This window comes from Aulonocara stuartgranti (assembly GCF_965226115.1).
Source record: "Aulonocara stuartgranti genome assembly, chromosome: 15".
NCBI lineage: Eukaryota > Metazoa > Chordata > Actinopteri > Cichliformes > Cichlidae > Aulonocara > Aulonocara stuartgranti.
This window is the reverse complement of record NC_138951.1, coordinates 12,703,692-12,723,993: the sequence shown is the minus strand read 5'-3', so window position 1 is coordinate 12,723,993 and position 20,302 is coordinate 12,703,692. Positions and strand designations below refer to the sequence as shown.

Genomic DNA, 20,302 nt, shown 5'->3' with positions numbered 1-20,302 from the left:
TAAGACACACAAACACGCACACACAAGCACACTACCTCTCTGCTTCCCTCTTTATAGTCCTCCTCAGCCCAGAGTTTGTGCGGAGGCTGGGTTGAGTTGACATTAACCTGCATTAAACACACACACACGCACACAAACACAGGAAATGCTTGTACACATCATGTAGTTTGGGCAGAAAGAAAAGGCAAACAGATGAATAAATGAGGGAGACGCAGGCTGGGAGGTTTATAAAGACCTGCATTACCTTGAGAGATCCATGAAAAGAATAAAAAGAGGAATCAATAGAATATGAGAAAAGGGCAGAGCTTTAAAAGCTAGTTTTCTATTTTCCTTGTTACATATGCGCTGTTAGGAACTCGCGCACGCAGGCAAACAAGTGCTTTCGTCTTTTCACTGTATGTAAATAGAGTACATCACACCCTTTTACCTGGAGTTAAAACACAAGCACACGCAGACACGAACACACACACTTCACAATCTCATTTCGACGTGTATTCACAGGCTAATGCTTGTGTTTAGAGCCTAACATCCTGTTTTTTACCGATGGAGTGAAAAGCTAAGTACCCCTCTCCCCTGCTCTCCTTGCTGCCACCGTTTGATGTGGCCACTTCAGCATTATTAATTTCATATCCTATTATTTCCTTTCTGTTTCGTTGCCTGTGTGTGCGCGCGCTGGTGCATGTGTGTTGTGCAGCACAGGGGAGCCTGGTGCAGAGGCCTTCTTGGATGCACTGTTTGAAGAGCTCTCATTAAGACAAAAGAGTGGTAAGGGCATTTAAGGAAGACAATGCATTTTAGAAAAATTGATTATGTTTTATTTTTTTTCTGTGACACAAGGACACGTCAAAATTACACATTTTGTAATATTTATATATATGAAAGATAAAAGAAAATACCAAAATCAACAGTGTTGATAACAATTAGACAAATCATCAATTTCTACCTTAATTTGTCTCACATTTATCCTTTCTTAGTATTTAAGGCTCAAAAATAGATTTTAATTTTTTATTTTATTGTTGTTGTCTTTTTAAATTCCCGAAACAGCTGGGGATTTTGAAGACCATGACTTTTCAATCATACAGGATTATCTAGTGTATCTGCTGAAGGTTTTTTTAAATGCTAATTTTCATGTCACCCAAGCCCACGAGACGGCTCACTCACCTACTTTAAATAGTTCTGTTACAACAATAGAAGTCTGTGGCACAGAGAAATAACATTTATCAGGGTTAAACTACATAGATAATACAATTGTACTGTTTTTTGGGCTATTTGTGATGCTTTACATGAATTATAACATATAAAAAAATGACATAATTCAACAGGAAAAAACAAAAGCTGCACAATTCTAAATTAAAAACAAACTCTAGACTTGAACTTAGATTTTCAAAATTACTGGGCCTTAAAGGGGTTTTTTTTGTAACACTGTGAAATTTTAGGATTTAATTGTATAGTAAATAGTTTTTTAGTAGTAAACAGTATTTTTCATTATGTTTTCTTTTATTTTGTCTTATATTAGAGGTTAAAAGATCAAAAATCGTGAGTGTGTAGTAAAGCAAATTTCATAAATATACTACCTTTTAACCTAACTACATGTATATACTGTAGCCATTGTACATTGTGTGTGTGTTTCCATAGCTACAGGTCCCCGGGTGCTCTCAGTGCTGGGTAGAGATGTGACTCTAGAAAAGACCTGCGGAACCGTTGCTGACTGTACTTTTGATGAGCTGTGCGGCAGAGTGAGCATTGTTACGATTAATTTGTCATTATTGTGCAACAAAACAGGCTGATACATAACGACACTTAACATCTTTTGGCCACATAAAACTTAGAGTAAAACAAGGAGTGTTTTAAGGTAAGCTTTTCTTGGTTTTTAGCTTTAACACCACAGTTACTCGCTATACAGATAGAGAACAAATTAGAACTGCTTGATGGCATTTAAAACAGCCTGTGACCTCTAACCAAAGTCAAACCACATCCTTTTTCTTGTTCTTTTTTTTTTCTACTGAGACACACAAAATCCACTCATTACTAATCAAAACTGCTCAAATTCGAAGCACTTCTCTTGTCCCTGTATTACCTCTATGCTCTGTTTATTGTCCGGGCCTTTGAACTGGATGAGGTATTTTCTGCTCAATGTCAAAAAGAAAGTCTATTGACATTTTTATGATTAGTTGTGCCCACTGCACCTGAAAAAGGAAGTGTGTAGCGTGTGCAAAGTCTCAACCCTGATGGACAGCGGTGAGTTTTAGAAGGCATGTGAGCTTCAAGGCTTCCTCTGGCATATGTTGGCGAGTCCTCATTAATTTTAAGAGCAATCAGCCTGAATGGCAAAGAACCAAGGACGAGGACAAAAATTACAACAGCTAGAACCTTTTTGCACAAGGTGCCCTCACTTCACAGTTGTCATTTTTTCAGGCCATGTGTGCAGAGTGCAGAAATTCACAGTGCCTGTACCCATTTATGGAGCAGATGTGCACATGTGCAAAGCTGAAATCTTTGATGTGTTCTTTTGTGGTGTGCTGTCTGTTTGAAGCTCGGGTCTGACTTTGTTTCAGTATCTCACATGCTCTGTCGTTCTCCAGGCTTTGGGTGCCAGCGATTACCTGGAGATGGCGCGGCTCTTCGACACAGTATTGATCCGCCGCGTTCCCGTGCTGACGCTGTCGATGAAGGATCAGGCCAGACGCTTTACCACCCTCATAGACAACTTCTATGACAAAAAGGTGAAAACAAAAAAAAAGAATGAAAGGCATGGATTCTATTACACTCATGTGTTACCGAAGGATTTCTAATGCAGCTTTTCTGCCTTTATTTACAACTTTTAGAAATCTTCCTACATTACATCCATAAAAGTGTTGGATGTGTTTGACATCTCAGTTCAAAACCAAGAGTGTGTAATATAAAATACTCGACTCTTGGCTTCCAACAAGATATATATACACTAAAAAAAGTTTGGACACACCTTCTCATTTAATGTTTTTTCTTATTTTCATGACTATTTACATTGTAGATTCTCACTGAAGGCATGAAACCTATGAATTACCACATATAGAATTATGTAGTAAACAAAAAACGTCTGAAATAACTCAGAACATGTTTTATATTTTAGATTCTTCAAAACAGCCACCCTTTGCTTTGATTACAACTTTGCACACTCTTGGCATTTTCTCGATGAGCTTCATGAGGTAGTCACCTGAAATGGTTTTCCAACAGTCCAGAGCTCCACTCCATCATTCTCCTTCTTGGTCAAATAGCCCTTACACAGCCCGGAGGTGTACTGATTTCCACTGGTCTAATTTCCATTCCTTGTGTTTCTTGGCCCAAACAAATCTCTTCTCCTGATTGCTTTTCCTTAGTAGTGTCTTCTTGGCAGCTATTTGACCATAAAGGCCTGATGCGCACAGTCTCCTCTGAACAGTTGATGTAGAGATGTGTTTGCTACTGGAACTCTGTGTGCCATTTATCTGGGCTCTAATCAGAGGTGCTGCTAACTTGCGATTTCTGAGGCTGGTGACTCAAATAAATTCATCCTCAGAAATTGGCTCACATCCTCATGTGAGCCAATTTCATCGTAGTGCTTGATGGTTTGTGCGACTGCACTTGGGGGCACGTTCAGAGTTTTAGCAATTTTTTGGATAGACTTACCTTCAATTCTTAAAGTAATGATGGACTGTCATTTCTCTTTATTTAGCTGATTGGTTCTTGCCATAATATGAATTCTAACGGTTGTCAAATAGGGTTGTCAGCTGTGTACCAACCTGACTTCTGCACAACAAAACTGATGGTCCAAACCCCATTAAGAAGGCATGAAATTCCACAAATGAACCCTGATAAGGTACAACTGTGAAGTGAAAACCATTTCAGGTGACTACATCATGAAGCTCACTGAGAGAAGACCAAGGGTTTGTAGCGCTGTCAACAAATAAAGGGTGGCTACTCTGAGGAATCTAAAATATAAAACATATTTAGTTTATAGTTATTTATCTTTTTTTCTTTGCTACATAATTCCATATATCTTGTTTCATGTATTTGACATCTTCAGTATGTATCTACAATTTACAAAGTAGTAAAAATTAAGTAAAACCATTAAATGAGAAGGAGGAGGAGCATTAGAGCTTCCACAGAGTTTTCTCCACCTGGGTGCACCTACATCTCTAGGCAGCTGTGTTGTTGACATGCTGCTAAAGGCCATCATACTCCACCTTTTGACAGTGGTCCAGCCTGACTCTCTGAAGCTTTGGATGTTTAATCGTGGTACGATTATGAGCATCCTGAACACTGAAAGGCAGCCTTGGCAGAATCTGTCCAGAGCTCTGGATAAATATGAATATGTTGTGGTGATCTTTGGTGATATATGAATGCTACTGAAGCCGTATATCAAGGGCAACCCTACTGCCCCAATCCTTTCCTGGAGAAAGGGGTCTTGGGATGCCTTGTGATGTCATGTTGCTACGTCACTCTCCCGGCTTGATAAATTGAATGAGGTGTCAACCATGGAGCTAGTCATGCCTCCATGTATATGCTCCCTTGGGTCACTGCAGTCTTGCGCCCTGACAGGTTGTGTTGGATGTTAGCATTGGTGCTGCTCTATGGAGGTTTCATGTTTAGCCTGTTGCCCTGTGATGAAAGGTGAGTCTTGCTTGTGACATTTTCCACAGTGGGTTTCCATGTCATCCAGTTTCCATGTGAACCATCAGACGTGCTTTGTATTATTCCTAATCATCCACAAACATCTCTTTTCACTCTCTTTGTTGGCCTTGGATCAGAAATTTGGAACTCCTTCGTAGCTGAACAGAATTTGCATTACACTCTCCTGACAGTCTTGCTAATGGACATACACATCCAAGTACCTGTCACTTTTATCCTGTTCAGGCAGACTTCTGTAAGCCACAGTCAGTGGGCTCTCTTGCTTCAGGCCGATTCTTGCCTTTCTTTTGCTCGCAGTCCAGGGCAATGAATGGAATCAGCAGCTGGAGTCCTACCCAGACACACAGAGAAGCGTTTTGGTTTTTTTTATTATTTTTTTATGTAAGAGTCTTCTTTGTTTGCTGGCTACAGGTAGGAAATTTTTACTTTACCAGCTTTTGGTGCCACATCATCTTTTGGTACAGTGAAAGTGATTAAAGCCCAGCTAATGACCTGGTAATGGAAATATATACACCAATACAGGTACCTGTGATAGGCCAACATCATCATTAGGATTATTATGGGCAATAAATATATCAGTCAGGCTCCAGTAGGGCTACTATCACACTCACACGGTTTTTCATTTGTTTGATTGGGGTTTTTTTGCAAAATACTCTATTCAGCACTGAAAAAATTATTTACTACAAGGGCTAAACCCCTCAACACTGTGCCAGCCTCATAACAGGTAACTTAATACTCACTGATTTGTTACCTTTTAACCCCATATTATATTCGATTTAATTTTAGTTATGTAGCACCAAGTCACAACAACAATCACCTAAAGGCGCTTTAAATTGTAAGGTAAAGACCCTACAGTGACACAGAGAAAACCCCAACAAAGAGTCGACCCCCTGTGAGCAAGCACTTTGTGACAGTGGGAAGGAAAAACTCTTAACAGGAAGAAACCTTGGGATTGTGAATGAGAGCACTTTTATCACATCAATGAGACAATAACACGTCCCACAATAACATTTAAATCCAATAATTCAAGACAGGGAATGAATGTGTGAGTAAGCTACCAGTAAACAGACACTCAGCCCTTAATGTTATAGACAGTAACTCCCACATCGCTCTTTCTTGCCCCCTTGTCCAAGGTGAGGGTGGTGCTGCTGGCAGACGCTCCTTTGGACCGGCTCTTTGTCCACACTGGAGGAGATGATGAGAGGGACCGACAGCTCCTGGATGACCTAGGCCTCAGTGAGGTAAGGTCACATCTCTGTTATTTATCCCGTTGAATCGGATATCACTATTATTTTCTTTTTTTCGTTTAATAACAAACTTGCTTGTTGCTGCTATTGAAGTTGTGTCCTCAATTTCTCTGTTTTAGGGAAGAATTCACTAAGATCTAGATCCTTTTTACAGAAATGCAGTATTCACTTTCACGTATTTACACACAGATGTACAGGCTGGAGATTAAATCGATGACTCTATGCTCATTAGCCCGATGATTTAATCTTTCTCCCCTGCTGCATAAACATTTCTCTTTTGAGTATACAAGTTGCCAACTCTGGTGTCGATTCGTCTATTCAGGAGGCAGCAGAGCGACTTACCCTCTTCACAGCCGAGGAAGAGATCTTTGCCTTCCAGAGGACAATCTCTAGACTGATGGAGATGCAGACGGAGGCATACTGGCTGGAGGGAGACCGCAATCGCAGAAAGACCCACAGTGAAACTTAGCGCCTGTTCCTAACTGTCATGATAATTATCTACCTCGGCACAGCACAGAGCCTCTAAGCACTAACACTGCATAGGAGATGTATTCAGTTAAGCAGAAGTAGAAAAGACCAAGTCTGTTTTGGGAAACCAAAATCATCTTTTTCTTCTTCAGAGAAATCAATATTTAACAAGGCAAAACAAAGCATAGTACCTGTGTGTGTGTTGTACTTTTTTTCTGCCTGGTCCTTTTTTGTGACATGCACTATCTCCCCATTGAAAACGATTTGTTTTAAATAATATGAAAATCTCTCTAACATGAGTAAACCACAGGCAAACGGGCGCTCACTTTAGAGAGGAGGGAAGTGTGTTTCACTGCAGTTGGTTACTGCCCTCTAGTGGGTGGATGTGAAAAGGGCAAGGTGTTTTCAAGCTGTCCATTTGAGCACTGATGTTGATTTAGGATATGCTTGCTATTATTCAATATACTTAATGTATTTTATTTTAAGGAACTTCTGCCATTTTTGTAAGCTTTCTATGAAATCGGAGAGAAAATAAAGTTGACTTTGTCTCGCAATAATATTTGTTTTATTTGTGCACTTTTTGAATAGATCTTTAAATTTCTCTGTAAGGTTTTTATGACATTTGAGCCAAATTGATGATTTGAAGCAACTTAGAGCCCATATTTCAACATGACAACAGGATTAAGAGGACTATATAGTATATAGAGAGTGTGTATATATAGACACCATCCACTTCATCAGTTAAACTTTGGAATTGCAAGTCCTTTCAGAGTTTCCTTAATTCTTTGTGGCATAGATTCAACAAGATACTGGAAGCATTCCTCTGAGATTTTGGTCCATATTGATATGATAGCATCACACAGTTACTGCAGATTTATCAGCTACACATCCATGATGCAAATCTCCCATTCCACCACATCACAAAGGTGTTCTGTTGGTTCTGGTGACTGTGGACATTTGAGTGCAGTGGCCTCATTGTCATGTTCAAAAAACCAGTTCGAGATGATTTGAGCTTTGTGACATGATGTGTTATCCTGCTGGAAGCAACCATCAGTACACTGTGGCCCTGAAAGGATGGACACAGTCAGCAGCAATACTCACTTAGGCTGTGGTGGTTAAAAGATACTCTGTTGGTACTGAAAGGCCCAAAGTATGCCAAGAAAAAATCCCCCACACCATTACATCATCACCAGGCTGCTGAACTATTGATACGAGGTTAGGATGGATATATATGCTTTTATGTTGTTTATATCTGTGAAGGTTCTCAGTCATCCAGGTCATCGTAGTCAAAGGAGCTTGCAAAGAAAAGCGTCTGGACTTCTTTAAGTTGCTTGAAGTCGTTTCACCTCTCATCTGAGAAGCTTCTTCAGTTCTAAGGTCAAATGGTGGGGAGTCCCAGATTTAAACCTAGTGGGAGTAACCCCCCAAAGAGGGACAAAAGGACCCCCTGATGATCCTCTAATCGCCTGAGCCAAGGTGTGAAAAAGGGTGTGGGTCCCAATCAGCCAGGGTTTCGGGTGAGCTCATTATGAAACCTGGCCCTACCTTATCATGCGAATTCCTGAGGTCAGATGGCCCAGGATGTGAGTGGGCGTTAAGGTGTCTGGGGCGGGAACTCAAAACTGGATTATAGATGGCAGACAGTTGGTGTCGTAAACCACCGCCTCTGTTCAAAGATGGTCGCTCACAGTGGACATAGATGGCTTCTTTCACTCCTCTTTCAAACCATCTGTCCTCTCTGTCCAAAATTTGAACATTGGCATCCTCGAAAGAGTGTCCTTTATCCTTAAGATGCAGATGGACTGCTGAGTCTTGCCCTGTGGAGGTGGCTCTTCTATGTTGTGCCATACGCTTGTGAAGTGGCTGTTTGGCTCCCCACCATTTGACCTTAGAACTGAAGAAGCTTCTCGGATGAGAGGTGAAACGTCTTCAAGCAACTTAAAGAAGTCCAGACGCTTTTCTTTGCAAGCTCGTTTGACTATGTTGTTTATACTTAATTCCTACCACCCAAATGTTGGATATCAAGACCCATTAGACCAGACGACAGTTTTCCAGTGTCATGTTGTCCAACACCTAGTGAACTCGGGTGAATTGAAGCCCCATTTTCCTTTTTTTTTTTGGCTGACTGGAGAGGCACCCAGTGTGGAATTCTGCTGCTGTAACCCATCTGCTTCAAGGTTTGACGTGCTGTACAGTCAGAGATGCTCCTCTGCATACTTTAGTTGTAACAAGCAGTCATTTAAGCAATCTGGCCCTTCGCTTCTGACCTGTAGCATCAACAGCGCATTTACGCTGGAAAAACTGCCACTCGCTGAATATTTTCTTTTTTATTGGTGGAAACCTAGAGATGGTTGCGTGGAAAAATCTCAGTTGTTCAGTTATTTCTGAAATACTCCGACTGGCTCATCATCTGGCACCAACAACCATGGCACTTTCAAACTAACTTAAATCACCTTTTTTCCTGATTCTGATCCACAATTCGAGCACCAGATCATCTTGACAATGCCTAATTGTTTTGGGTTGATGCCATGTGATTGGCTGATTATATATTTGCAGTAACAAGGAGCTGAGCAGGTGTACCTAACAACTTGATCAGTAAGTTTGCGCATATCTAATTTGTGGTTATTAAAATATAAATATGTTTCTTGTATATCATCTATATTTTCGTGTAAATTCAAAGTCAGTTTGAACTTTAACTGTGTTATCCATATTCGTTTGCACTTCCCTCATTTGAGCCTGTAGGAGGCGGCAGAGGGCTTAACATTTAAGGATAAGGTCATCACAGTGCACCGCTCCATCACAGACAAACCCACTCTGACTACAGACTACATTATCTAAACCAAGACCGTTATGTAACATAGTTTGTTTATACGAAGTGTCCATCCAGCCAGTATCATGGAACAAGTAGCTTACAAAAACACTGAGGTAAATGTATAATCTCATTAGATTTAAGCGCACACACCTACACACACATACACACGATGTGGGTGCGTGTACACACATCATGTGTGCAATCATTAAAATGTGCTTGAGTGGGTAGTAAAGGATGCAAGTCCACCCACCATACAACTTTCAATTAAAGTTTGGGATTTGTTTTTTTTAAAACGATCTCCACCCACAGGGAGGCCCCTAATCCAATCAGACCATTATGCCATTTGGGGTAAACATCTGACATAAACAGAGAAGGCCGCCCTTGCTTTGTGATTGTCTTAATTGGATGATTTACGCTGGCTTAGAGGGATGTTTGTCGTCTCAGCCTGCCTGGATTCTAGATACCCCATGCTGACATAGGGAAGACTAAAACAGTTCACCTTTTGACTCCTATCCACCGTCATATCATCCATTCGCTTATCAGGCTGCTGCCTAAAACTGTCCTGATAATGTTGTGATTTCACCTGGACGAAAGAAGAGGAGTTAAAATTCAGATGCTTTTTAATTTGTGTGTGTTGACAATCCTGGATTTACAAGCTTCAGAAGGGGCATGTAGGGTGAAGCTGACTTATCTTGGAGCACAACAAACTGACCTAGAAAGGAAGTAGAGTGCATACCTTCCACTTATAAAATATTACATAGAATAAAAGAAAATATAGGCACATTATTTTAAATGTGCATGTCAATATTGCTGACCAGATGACAGAGCAAACACAAGTCAGTATATGTATGTATGTATATATATATATATATATATATGTGTGCGTATATATATGTATGTATGTATATGTATATGTGTATAATTAAAAGACCAAAATCTGCACCCTTGTTTTCACTTTCCAAAGCCGTCCAGCTGGCCCAATTCTGGCCCCTGGGCCTTATGTTTGACACCACTGATCTAAAGGTTGAGGCTTTTTTGGCTAAATAGATGCTATAAATGTGCTCAAGAAATAACTGCTACAGCTATGGAAGAAATAAAAGACTACAAAGCAAAATAAGTTATACAAATAAAGCCAATTTTAAGGTTTATAAGAGCAGATTCAGTGTAAAAATGTCTCAAAGTTCTTGAAATAATTTTAAAAATAACAATCGGTGCATCAGATTTATAGTAGTTAGAGCGGGGGAAACCATCAAATGTAGTGTAGTTAATGATTTACTGCTGCAAAAATATTAAACCCAAACAAAATCATTCTTAAAATTCTCCCCGAGTAACCAAACACTAACTCCCTTCGGATATCTTGAAGATTCAGCCTGATATAAAGCAGCTGAAAGATAAAAGTGTGATCATGTTGGTGAAAGTACACAGGGCTTTTGTGTGTGTGTGTGTGTGTGTGTAAACTCAGACATCCTGACCTCCCGCTGAACATCCACTGAGCATTTAACTCTGTAGTTCTCAGCAGGCGCCAAACTGCTGCATCAGGTATTCTCTTTGACATGAAGAGAACAAAAACCATCCCACAATGCGTGTGTGTGTGTGTGTAATTCTGTACAGTACACACTCTAGCCTGCTGCTGTGGATGAGCGTGTGAGCTGTAGGCTACCAGGCCACCTGGGAAAATGTGTGTCATTGAGCACAGTAAAACAATAGTGTTAATAATAACAACCAACTGATACTTAGTGCTTGTGCACTGTGATGAGATTTACTCAAAGGCCAGCAAATGGATAATACATTGTTTATTTGCATGATCTGACTGGTAGTGGAAGCAATATCCTCACCCTTAAATGTGACAATGACGCCATAGAAATTAAACGCGATAAATCAACAAAAGAAAGCAGCACATAAATTGTAACGTGTTATTGGATCAAATGCTTGAAAAGATAAAGTAATGAATCCATACTGTAATGCTTCAGTGATATTTTTGCTTCAGTCTTTCATGAACGCGCATTCCTGCACAGAAAGGCGAACACGCGCGCTCGGTGAAACAAAGACGTGGACGAGGCTCTTTTGAAGCAGTCAAGGTGGAGGAGAAGCAGCGGGGAGGAGGGGATGGAGGCCCAGACCATCACTTACTGGACCGAGAACCATCTAGGATTACTCTCCTCATCTCTAGAAGGGATGACGTAATTCTGGACTACAAAAGTGGGAGTGGTCTGGGCGTGATTGACTGATTAAAGGCACAATCGGCCACTGAACTTTGAGTACTGAATAGGAAGTTAACTTTAAAGATGGATGTAAATCAGTATGTTTTTAAATATCACTTTAATATAAATGTTTTAGATATGTTTTGGCGAAAAAACGAATAATTTTAATATTGCATCATATATAAAACTTGATAAATGTAACAATTTATAAGGTTTTATGAAGCAACTGACATTAAACTTGTTGCGTTTTAAAAAATATATATATACCTGCACCTGTTGTGGCACAAATTCCATTTCCTGAAACAATATGTTAGCTTTCCAATAACAGTGAAATCCTTTCTGAAGTAAACATGTTAAGGGCTTCAGTGTTTCTCCCTCTTCCTTCTCCTCCTGTGTCCTTTAATTTCTTTGCACTTCACTGACATGTCAGGACGTGTCCCAGCCGTGCAGCAATCTTTAGTTCCAGCCTCCTCTGCGCGCAGAGATACAGCTGTCCGATGTAACTGTAGTGTCACTTTAAAAGGCGATCCCATGCGCAGGATCCAGAGGGCTGGTCTTTAATCGACTTGCGTGCGCGCGTGTGTGTAAAGAGTGTGTGTGAGCCTATGCATGCGCGTGTGTGAGCCTATGCATGCGCGTGTGTATGTATCTCAGTGTGTGGAGGGCAGATCGAGATACAGTAGTAACCCGGAGTGAGGTGGCAGTCTTATTCCACATCGACACCGACTTGCCCTGCATGCGTCCTGTCTGCATTCACATCGCTGTGCGCACTTGAGGAGTGAAAGAGAAAAGAGTCAAGATGGCAACTGGAAGTGGCTGTGGACAATCCGGGATTTAGTCTTTTCTGTATTTGAGGGTTTTTTGTGCTATCAAGTGACCGGCCGTGCAAGGTATTTAATTTAAAGTGTTCGTAACAGATTTATGCCCCAGAGAAAGGAAGCTTTAGCACTTTCTCCTCCGCCGGTGCTCTCCAGATTCTTGCAGCAGGAGGGGATTATACGTAGAGCTTCTGTTAGTGAAGTAGTATTAGTGAAGTAGTATTTTATTATAAATGTAGTGAAGATCACGGGGTGCCATGTTTAAATAGTACTAGTGTGGCTTCACTGACACATTTAGCACTGTGTTTTGTAGACTCGGCTTTTTTTTTTTTTGTTGTTGTCGTTTATGCTTTTTTGCTTTTCTATAACCAAGTGCTTTGGGTTTGATTCTTGTTTTTCTTCCTGTCCTTCCCAGGCGTGAATAACTGAAGTTTTTCTCGGGACTTACCTGCTATAGAATTAGCAACAAAGGACGGGAGCGCGCATTCATGGGATGCGACTTTGACAGCTCTCCATTTCTTGTCCTTTAACTTTATTATCTGGCAGCGGGGGCGAGATTGTGATTGGAGCCGGAGAGAATGGCTGAGGCTCCGCTCCCCGACACACTCAAGGACCTGGAAGTGGCTATAGACCCGGACTTTGAGCCCCAAAAGCGGCCAAGGTCTTGCACCTGGCCTCTGCCGCGACCGGACTCGAGCGCGGTGAAGCCGGAGAGCAATGACACAGATATTATACCCGAGGAAGAGGATGACGAAGAGGATAGTGCCACCGCGGCTGCCATCAGTGTCAATGGCTCTGGCGCGGCGGCAGAAGATCAGAGTAGCAACAGTCCCATTGCCGATGGAGCGCTCTCCTCACCCGGCCAGGAGAGCAGTGGCTCCCCGCTCTCCACACACTCCCCGACGGCCACCCCTGGCGCTCTGAACCCCAGCAGCTTGTCTGCCGTGCAGACCCCAAGGAAAACATCATCTCGCCGTAACGCCTGGGGGAATCTCTCCTACGCCGACCTGATAACCAAAGCCATTGAGAGCTCGCCAGAAAAGAGACTGACACTGTCCCAGATTTATGAGTGGATGGTGAGATCCATCCCTTACTTCAAAGACAAAGGCGACAGCAACAGCTCCGCAGGATGGAAGGTAAGAGTCTTCCCACCATCCAGCCCACCAGCCCCCCCCCCCCCCCCCCTTCCTCCATCAAAACAAAAACAAAAAGCATGTGGCTTGCAAACCCACTGACGTACACTCACAAACAGACACTCACATGCACTCAATTATGCCAAGACTGTAGATTCCCCCCTCCCCCCCCCCCTTTCAGCTTCTATTTATTTGGGAAGTCTGGCACTCATTACACCTCTCATTATCATGCTAATGGAAAAAATTACAGAGCAGTAAGAAAACACAGGTTTTTTTTAAGGCCATTTAAGATCACGAATCTCTTTAATCAGCATGAGGATTGGTAAATCCTTTACATAATTATCTTCTAAATGTAACAAAATGTGACAGGAGGAGCTTATTCCAAAAAAACATTATAAGACTTGGAAAAATTCCAAGTTCCTGATCCGTGATATTTCTTTGATGGCTGGAAATGGAGCAAACGAACACTTGAACCAGTTTGTCTGGAAACACAGTGGCATATTTTGAGTAAAGCGGTGCTACATAAGACTTTCAAAGAATGATGCAGTTATATAAGACAGTTACTGAACAGCAGCTAATCCGGTTGGCCAAGGAGCTGAATGTAAACATAACAATTTAACACTAGTGCTCAGTGGAAACATTTGAATCCCGAGGCCTTCCTTTTATGACTAACCTCTGCAATGAAACCTCACTGTGGTTGGTTCAGTGAAACCATTCAGTCTTTCTGTGGTTGCGATACTAGAATGACACTTTGATAGTCACTTGGATAAAATATATATATATATGAGACACATTTCCATTATGTTATTGTAACCACAGAGGCATTGCCCTGTTTGCTATTTGTTATGTAAACCTTGGCAGGGATCTGCCAGTCTCCTGGGTCAGGTAGGCAACTGCCAAGGTTGCTGATCCTACCATGGGGGAATTACATAAGATCTGCCCTGAGTTTGGGCGAGCTGTTATGCATCGATCTGGTGACTGAAAAGGCATATGGGGACTGTGAAAAAAGAGAGGGCGTTGGAGGGAAGTACAAAAGGTCAAAGGGCAGAGATTAACACCCACCATAAGCTGAAGGATCGGTCCTTTGGGGGCCCATATTTTGTCAGGCCTTCTCAAGTTTTCTTATGTGATATGGTTCGGGGTGTAGCCTCATCAAGGCCGAGTTCACCGTCACCATGCAGGGCTGTTACTCCTGGAATTTCGGGCATGAGGGCCAAGCTGTCAGAGGTTTAGTGTTACACATGTCCTGTCAGTAAATCTTGGCCGGGGCTCACAGCCTATGCCTTCTTCTTTCTTCTTTTTGTTGAATAAGACAGGCAGACTCTAGCTGCTTTTAGCTGTAACAGAGTTTTGACGTCTTTTTCTATCACAGATCTGTGATACAGAGTAGTGCAGTTTATTTTAACCAGGCATATTTCATTCAAGTGGCCAGTGTGTCTCTCGGCGTCATGCTACCCATCACATCCTTTGAGATTCTAGGAAATGAGCAGTGAGCAACGTTTATTGAGGCCATTAGGAAGAGTGCCTTGAGGTTTCCAAAAAACATCTTTTGTGAATCAGATTGGATTTGTTTTTAGCCTGAGCAAAGGTAAACACAGAAATTAGAAGTCTGGATCAGGAATCTTCAGGATACTTGCCAACTGACTAACCAGAAACATATTCTTGTGCGTGCTGGTTTGTTTACATGTGTGATGCTGAGGAAAACTTTCCATTTAATGTGTTTTGGTGCTGGAGCGGTGGTAGTAAATTAGATAAAGTAGTTTGTGCTTGCAGGTTTCCAGACTTCAAGAACAGAGAGTTTTGTAATCGGAAGGTTGCCAGTTCGAGCCCCGGCTTGGACAGTCTCGGTCGTTGTGTCCTTGGGCGAGACACTTCACCCGTTGCCTACTGGTGGTGGTCAGAGGGCCCGGTGGCGCCAGTGTTCGGCAGCCTCGCCTCTGTCAGTGCGCCCCAGGGTGGCTGTGGCTACAATGTAGCTGCCATCACCAGTGTGTGAATGTGTGTGTGAGAATGGGTGGATGACTGAATGTGTAAAGCGCTTTGGGGTCCTTAGGGACTAGGAAAGTGCTACACAAATACAGGCTATTCATTCCAGCTGATCTTGGGCTTTACTTCCAGTGGCGTTTAGGGATGTAAAATACCATCTGCAGGGTGGTGATGTTTATCAAAGCCACAAGTTCATTAGGTGTACGTCCACAGCTGGGATCATTTTCCTTCATAGAGGAATCTAGTTATTCAAAGTGTTATACAAAACGTCTCAAACTGGAGAAAAAAAAGTTAAACATGTTGCAGGGATTCACCAAATCTTTATTGAAATCTGTGTTGAAATAATCTGTGATTCAATAACACTGGATTTTTAAAGGATGACACTTCTACAGCTCTGAAATAATGAGCAGGCTTCTCAGCATTAAGGCCTGAGCATGTCCCAAGCTGTACTAAGGCTTTAGTGAAAAGCCCATGAAACTAAAGACAGCCTGCAGAGCCCAGTTTTCAGAGGACTGCCTCTGCATGGGGACCTCAGAGTCCCTTTCCTTTGCTCTTAGGTTTCACCTCCACACAGAGGTTTGAACACCTACAGTTTCATGCACCCAGGGCACCTTTGTTGAGGAGATTTGCTGAGCAAATCCTAGTAATCCTCCTGAGGTCTCTCTCCAGGTTCCCACCTACACATAACATTGTGCTCCATGTCTTTCTCAGTTAACCATCAGCCTCAGTAAAAGCAGATAGCCAACAGTAACGCTTTTATTACCTTAGATTGTCTTTAATCGGGTACGGAAACTGGATGTTCTTTTCCTGAAACATGTACCATTTGTCATTAACTTGTTCTTAGACACTGAAAACAAGTGTTCATTTCCTAAGTTAAAAGAAAAACTTTATCTTTTCTTTATTCTTATCAAAAATTCTATACTAGTCTTTTTGCCCTCAGAAGCAGAATCCAATGAGCATTTTTCCTGAGTGTGCTAGACCAAATACACCTAACTTTTTGGACTGAACCAGTATATTTTGCAGTTTCTCAGCAAGGTTTCTGTCGTGGTGGTGGTGGGGGTGGTCTGGTTCAGAGTTGCTGAAATGTGTGTTAAAAAGCTTTGGTATGGCGGGGGAGTGAATCTCAAAATAGCACACATGCATGCACATGCATAACACTGGGTTTGTGTGTGTGTGCGTGTTGTTTGCATAAACGAAAGATTAGGTGCACCTGTGTGTATTTCTGTGCAAGTACACGCAAGTATTCTGAGCTGCAGTGAACTTTGTGCTCCAGTGTTACTTAACCTCGTTGTAATAGGCTCCCTGTTCCCAATGGCTGCCCGTCACAGGCCAAGCCCTGGTTATGTCACATTGGTAATTAAGGTTAAGAGGTTGTAACAGCTACACTGCACATAAAGTACGGTTATCACCATCTGATATAAAGCTGATTGCTTAAGCTCTTGTCTGTGTGTGTTTTTTTTAAATAGGGTTAGACCAGACATTTCCACACGGACATGCTGAGACATATCTAGTGCATTTGTCTGGTCATGTTCGGGCTTATCGAAACAGTTCAGGAGTTGTAAATTAATACAGGGATCTGAAATTAATTTTATTGATTCAATTATGTTAGTCTTTAAGATCCTTATGGTTGCAACACACTTTAAACAAATATTAAAGTCCTTGGATAATTGATGGATACTTGGAGAGACTTCACGTTCAGCTGAAACCTCAGAACACTGAGTCACAACCACATGAGTTAAAGGCACCTTATCTGATTCTCACTCTACAAAGAGAAAAGAAAACAGGTTCATCTACAGAACAACTGCAACAGTCACACACGCAGGGATAGAAACAGGCTCCGGACCTAACCGTTACATATTAGACCATCTGATTTTGTGCGGAAAAGAGAGTTACAAAAACCTGTGTTTGATTATCCAGGCACTCCGAAACAGTTGATTCTTTGGAGCCGAAATTATTTATTGTTTCTATTACAGCGGGACAAGGTGGAGAAAAAGGGAAGTAGGGGGAAAATACAGCTTTCTTCACTTTTCATTCCTTGCTCATTATTCCAGTGTTGGATGAGATTTATTTGGGTGATAGGAGCCCAGCTTGAGTGCAGATCGAATTCTAGAAACAGCAAATCAAATAAAACACCAGAAAATAGTGAAAATAGTTCTTGATATGAGCTGAAACCCTGCATGCCATAGTAAAATTGTTATTTTTATTTCACCTTTTATATGACTACTCACCTGATCTGTTCTGAAAAGACGTGATTGACCAGTCTCTCGTAATAGGGCTGGATTTTCTAAAGCCTAAAACCAGAGTCCAAGGGAGGCAAACGAGTCTAGTTCCCTCCCAGACCACTTAAATTACAGTTGTATTATTAAGGATTTCTTTTGCCCAGCCAGAGGAAAAACATGTGGCCTACCTCAGCTTTAAGCACTCTTTGAGGTTGATGACGGGATATTAAAGAAACTCTCATAATACTGAAGGAGAATACCAAAAAAGATTAGACAGGAGAAATGGGTGGTGTGTGTATGTGTCTGTATGTATGTGGAGCACAATCTGAAGTCCTCTCAGATGGAGCTGGGAAATTACCAATGTGAAGGAAGTGAAGCAAAAAAAAAAAGGGGGGGGGGGGGGGGGGGGGGAGACAGTAAGAGGAGGGGACGAGAGGAGGGGGTAAATTAACAAGCTTTGCTCTAAATTGGGGTATTACAACTGCCCTCTGGCTGTGATTCCCCAAGGAAGGGCGTAAGACGAAAGGGACAATGGGTTGTAGGAACACACCAGCTTCAGGCTCCCCCTCAAGTGTGAATAGCGTCTTCCAGAGCAGTCAACCTCGGTGTGCAGGAAACCCCCAGGTTCTGTTCCAGTTCCATTTCCAATCCAGTTCCATTCCAATCTATGGGAACATCTTCTTTAAAAGGCCCAAGCAGCTTTTTCCCATCTAGATGTGCATCTGAAAATCATTCTAAAGGGACAAAAGTATGCAGACAAATCAAAATCATATCCATATGCAATTTCTGCATAAGTCATAGGGAGAAATTATGCTGCAAGACCAACTGGGAAATCAATCCATATAAGCTCATGGGTGAGATGGTGGGAGGGGATGGGTGATGACACCTGGCTTGGAGTCAGTGTAAAGTCAGTTTCCAAACGTGTTATTTTAAAGAGGCCATAATCAGCTACCTCAAGAAAACAATGCAAAATAGGAGCCCCCATTGGCTTACAGAGAGAGTGTAGTGAGCCTGAGGGCATTGCTTAGCTGTACAACTTTTATATTTTGGTTTACTCACTCTGTATTTGTCATTTTCAGCTGTTCCAAATGCAGATGTTTTCTGACACTGTACTCGCAAAAATATCTGCACTTGCAGATTTAAAGACGTGGTTTGGCAGGAAAGGGTGTTTCCCAAACTATGTTGCAAGGTTATGCGCTATTATAGTCTTGTATTCATTTGTGTGCCGAAGCATTCGGATTCCCCTTTCAGTGGAACAAGGAAACAATAATTAAAAACTCACAGATGTAAGATAACAAAGGTGTCCAAATACTTTTGGCCGCTTGTACGTCAACAAGTGCCAGCATCTGCTTTTCTTTCTTTTTCATTACCTTATCTGTCTATCCATCTGACTCTGCATTAAAACCTGTATTCTTCTTCAGATTTTCTGTCATAATTAGTCAGGCCTATGAAACACACAGAAAGAAGCACATTTTGAAGTCTCCGGAGAGCTTTGTGTGAACATTAAGGAGGCTGGACAATAAAAAAGCACACTTTCTGATTTCTTTCTCTCTTTTTCTCTTAATTTTCTGGATCCTCACCACCCATGTCACCCTCAGAACGACCTGTTCTCCTCAAAGACACTTCTCAATTATTCAGTGCACTTGGGATGAATTCAGATCACCATATTAATTTTTAAGGGCCTGTTCTTGGCTAAAGGCGAACCCTCTCTCACCATTTCAGTCTCTCCTTCATTGCTTGAACTCCTCTTCTTTAGTCCGCTCTCCTTTTCTCACTCTCACTCCATCCCTCATTATTTTCCTGCCAGCTCCCTCATTTGTCTGGATGTAAAACACCGTGGTGAGCAAAAACAAGCCATTCCCCTGTAGCTTGCCGCTGCTCCTCTGAAGCGCAACTCTTGAGATCTGTTGTGGGCTCTAATGAATGGAGATAAATCTCGGTCCTCTCCTCTCATTAAGGAAAAAAGACAAGAAGGAGTCAAGGCAATATCAAGGGAGTATTTTTTATTTATTTTTTTGGTGGCCATTATTGTAACGCAACTCTGTTTTTGAGACACTCAAGGTTTTATAATACGAATGAATAGTCCTAAAACCTCAGTGGAGCCCAGCTGTGTTTTGACAAGGCTTGGATTTTGGAAGCAGACCGGTCATAGTGTGTGTGTTATGTGTTTTGCATGTGTTAAACAGACACATGCCTGCACATGCCCAGTTATTGATAACATCTAAAATACAAACACATGTGTCCTACACACGAATTGCAGGTTCAAGATGAGGGCTTGGTTTGACTCAGCATTTTACCTCATGCAGTAAGGGATTAAGGCTCCAGTGTACCTGCCGGTTTGGTTGCTTCACGTGCCAGATGTAATGCGATCACACAGCCACATCCATTTATACTCAAAGGTTTTTTGAAACTTCTGTACTGATATATATCAATAAAACAGGGGTAAAAACCGACACCTGAGCCTTCAAGCCAGCTGTGGCAGCAGCAGTTCAAAAATCCAGGTTACAAATATTAAGAGGTGCACGACTAGCGGACATTGCAGGTACAATGCTGTTTGGCATCACACCAAGGGCACCACACATTGGTATAAAATTACTCTAGGGGTGGGTGATATGTTGACTACCATCACCCCAACATCTTTTGACTGGCACTATATTTGCCTAGCCTTTTGTGTGCAGACCTTTAAACTATAGTCCCAGTTAGACCCTAAAAGGATGAGAAAAAAGTTGTGATTTGGAGCAGAACTCGGTTGTGATTGAGAGTTTGCTGTT

At 41.8% G+C, this 20,302-nt stretch overlaps 2 protein-coding genes and 1 long non-coding RNA gene across 5 annotated transcripts in view; 2 read left to right on the top strand and 1 right to left on the bottom strand.

Annotated features, from left to right (window-relative positions):
- Positions 1–6,560, top strand: part of afg1lb (AFG1 like ATPase b) — a 29,830-nt gene extending 23,270 nt beyond the window's left edge. For both annotated transcript variants that reach the window (XM_082505069.1, XM_082505068.1), the window contains 5 exons: positions 695–765; positions 1,636–1,736; positions 2,583–2,723; positions 5,781–5,888; positions 6,217–6,560. In XM_082505069.1, the coding sequence (XP_082361195.1) occupies positions 695–765; positions 1,636–1,736; positions 2,583–2,723; positions 5,781–5,888; positions 6,217–6,363 (568 nt within the window). In that variant the 3' untranslated portion in view covers positions 6,364–6,560. The remainder of the gene's footprint in view (positions 1–694; positions 766–1,635; positions 1,737–2,582; positions 2,724–5,780; positions 5,889–6,216) is intronic.
- Positions 8–6,631, bottom strand: LOC309688966. Of its 2 annotated transcripts, none has more exons than XR_014271214.1 (3): positions 6,554–6,631; positions 2,604–2,710; positions 8–107 (listed from the first exon to the last, which is right to left on the bottom strand). It is a non-coding gene; the product is annotated as an uncharacterized lncRNA (long non-coding RNA). The 2 variants fall into 2 exon arrangements; XR_014271215.1 differs by lacking the exons at positions 8–107; positions 2,604–2,710 and adding exons at positions 2,740–4,978; positions 6,237–6,318 and having other exon boundaries at positions 6,554–6,605.
- A 5,219-nt stretch (positions 6,632–11,850) lies between these two features.
- Positions 11,851–20,302, top strand: part of foxo3b (forkhead box O3b) — a 45,065-nt gene continuing 36,613 nt past the window's right edge. Inside the window, exons 1-2 of the mRNA XM_082506797.1 lie at positions 11,851–12,265; positions 12,609–13,329. Coding sequence (XP_082362923.1) covers positions 12,772–13,329 — 558 coding nt within the window. The 5' untranslated portion in view covers positions 11,851–12,265; positions 12,609–12,771. The remainder of the gene's footprint in view (positions 12,266–12,608; positions 13,330–20,302) is intronic.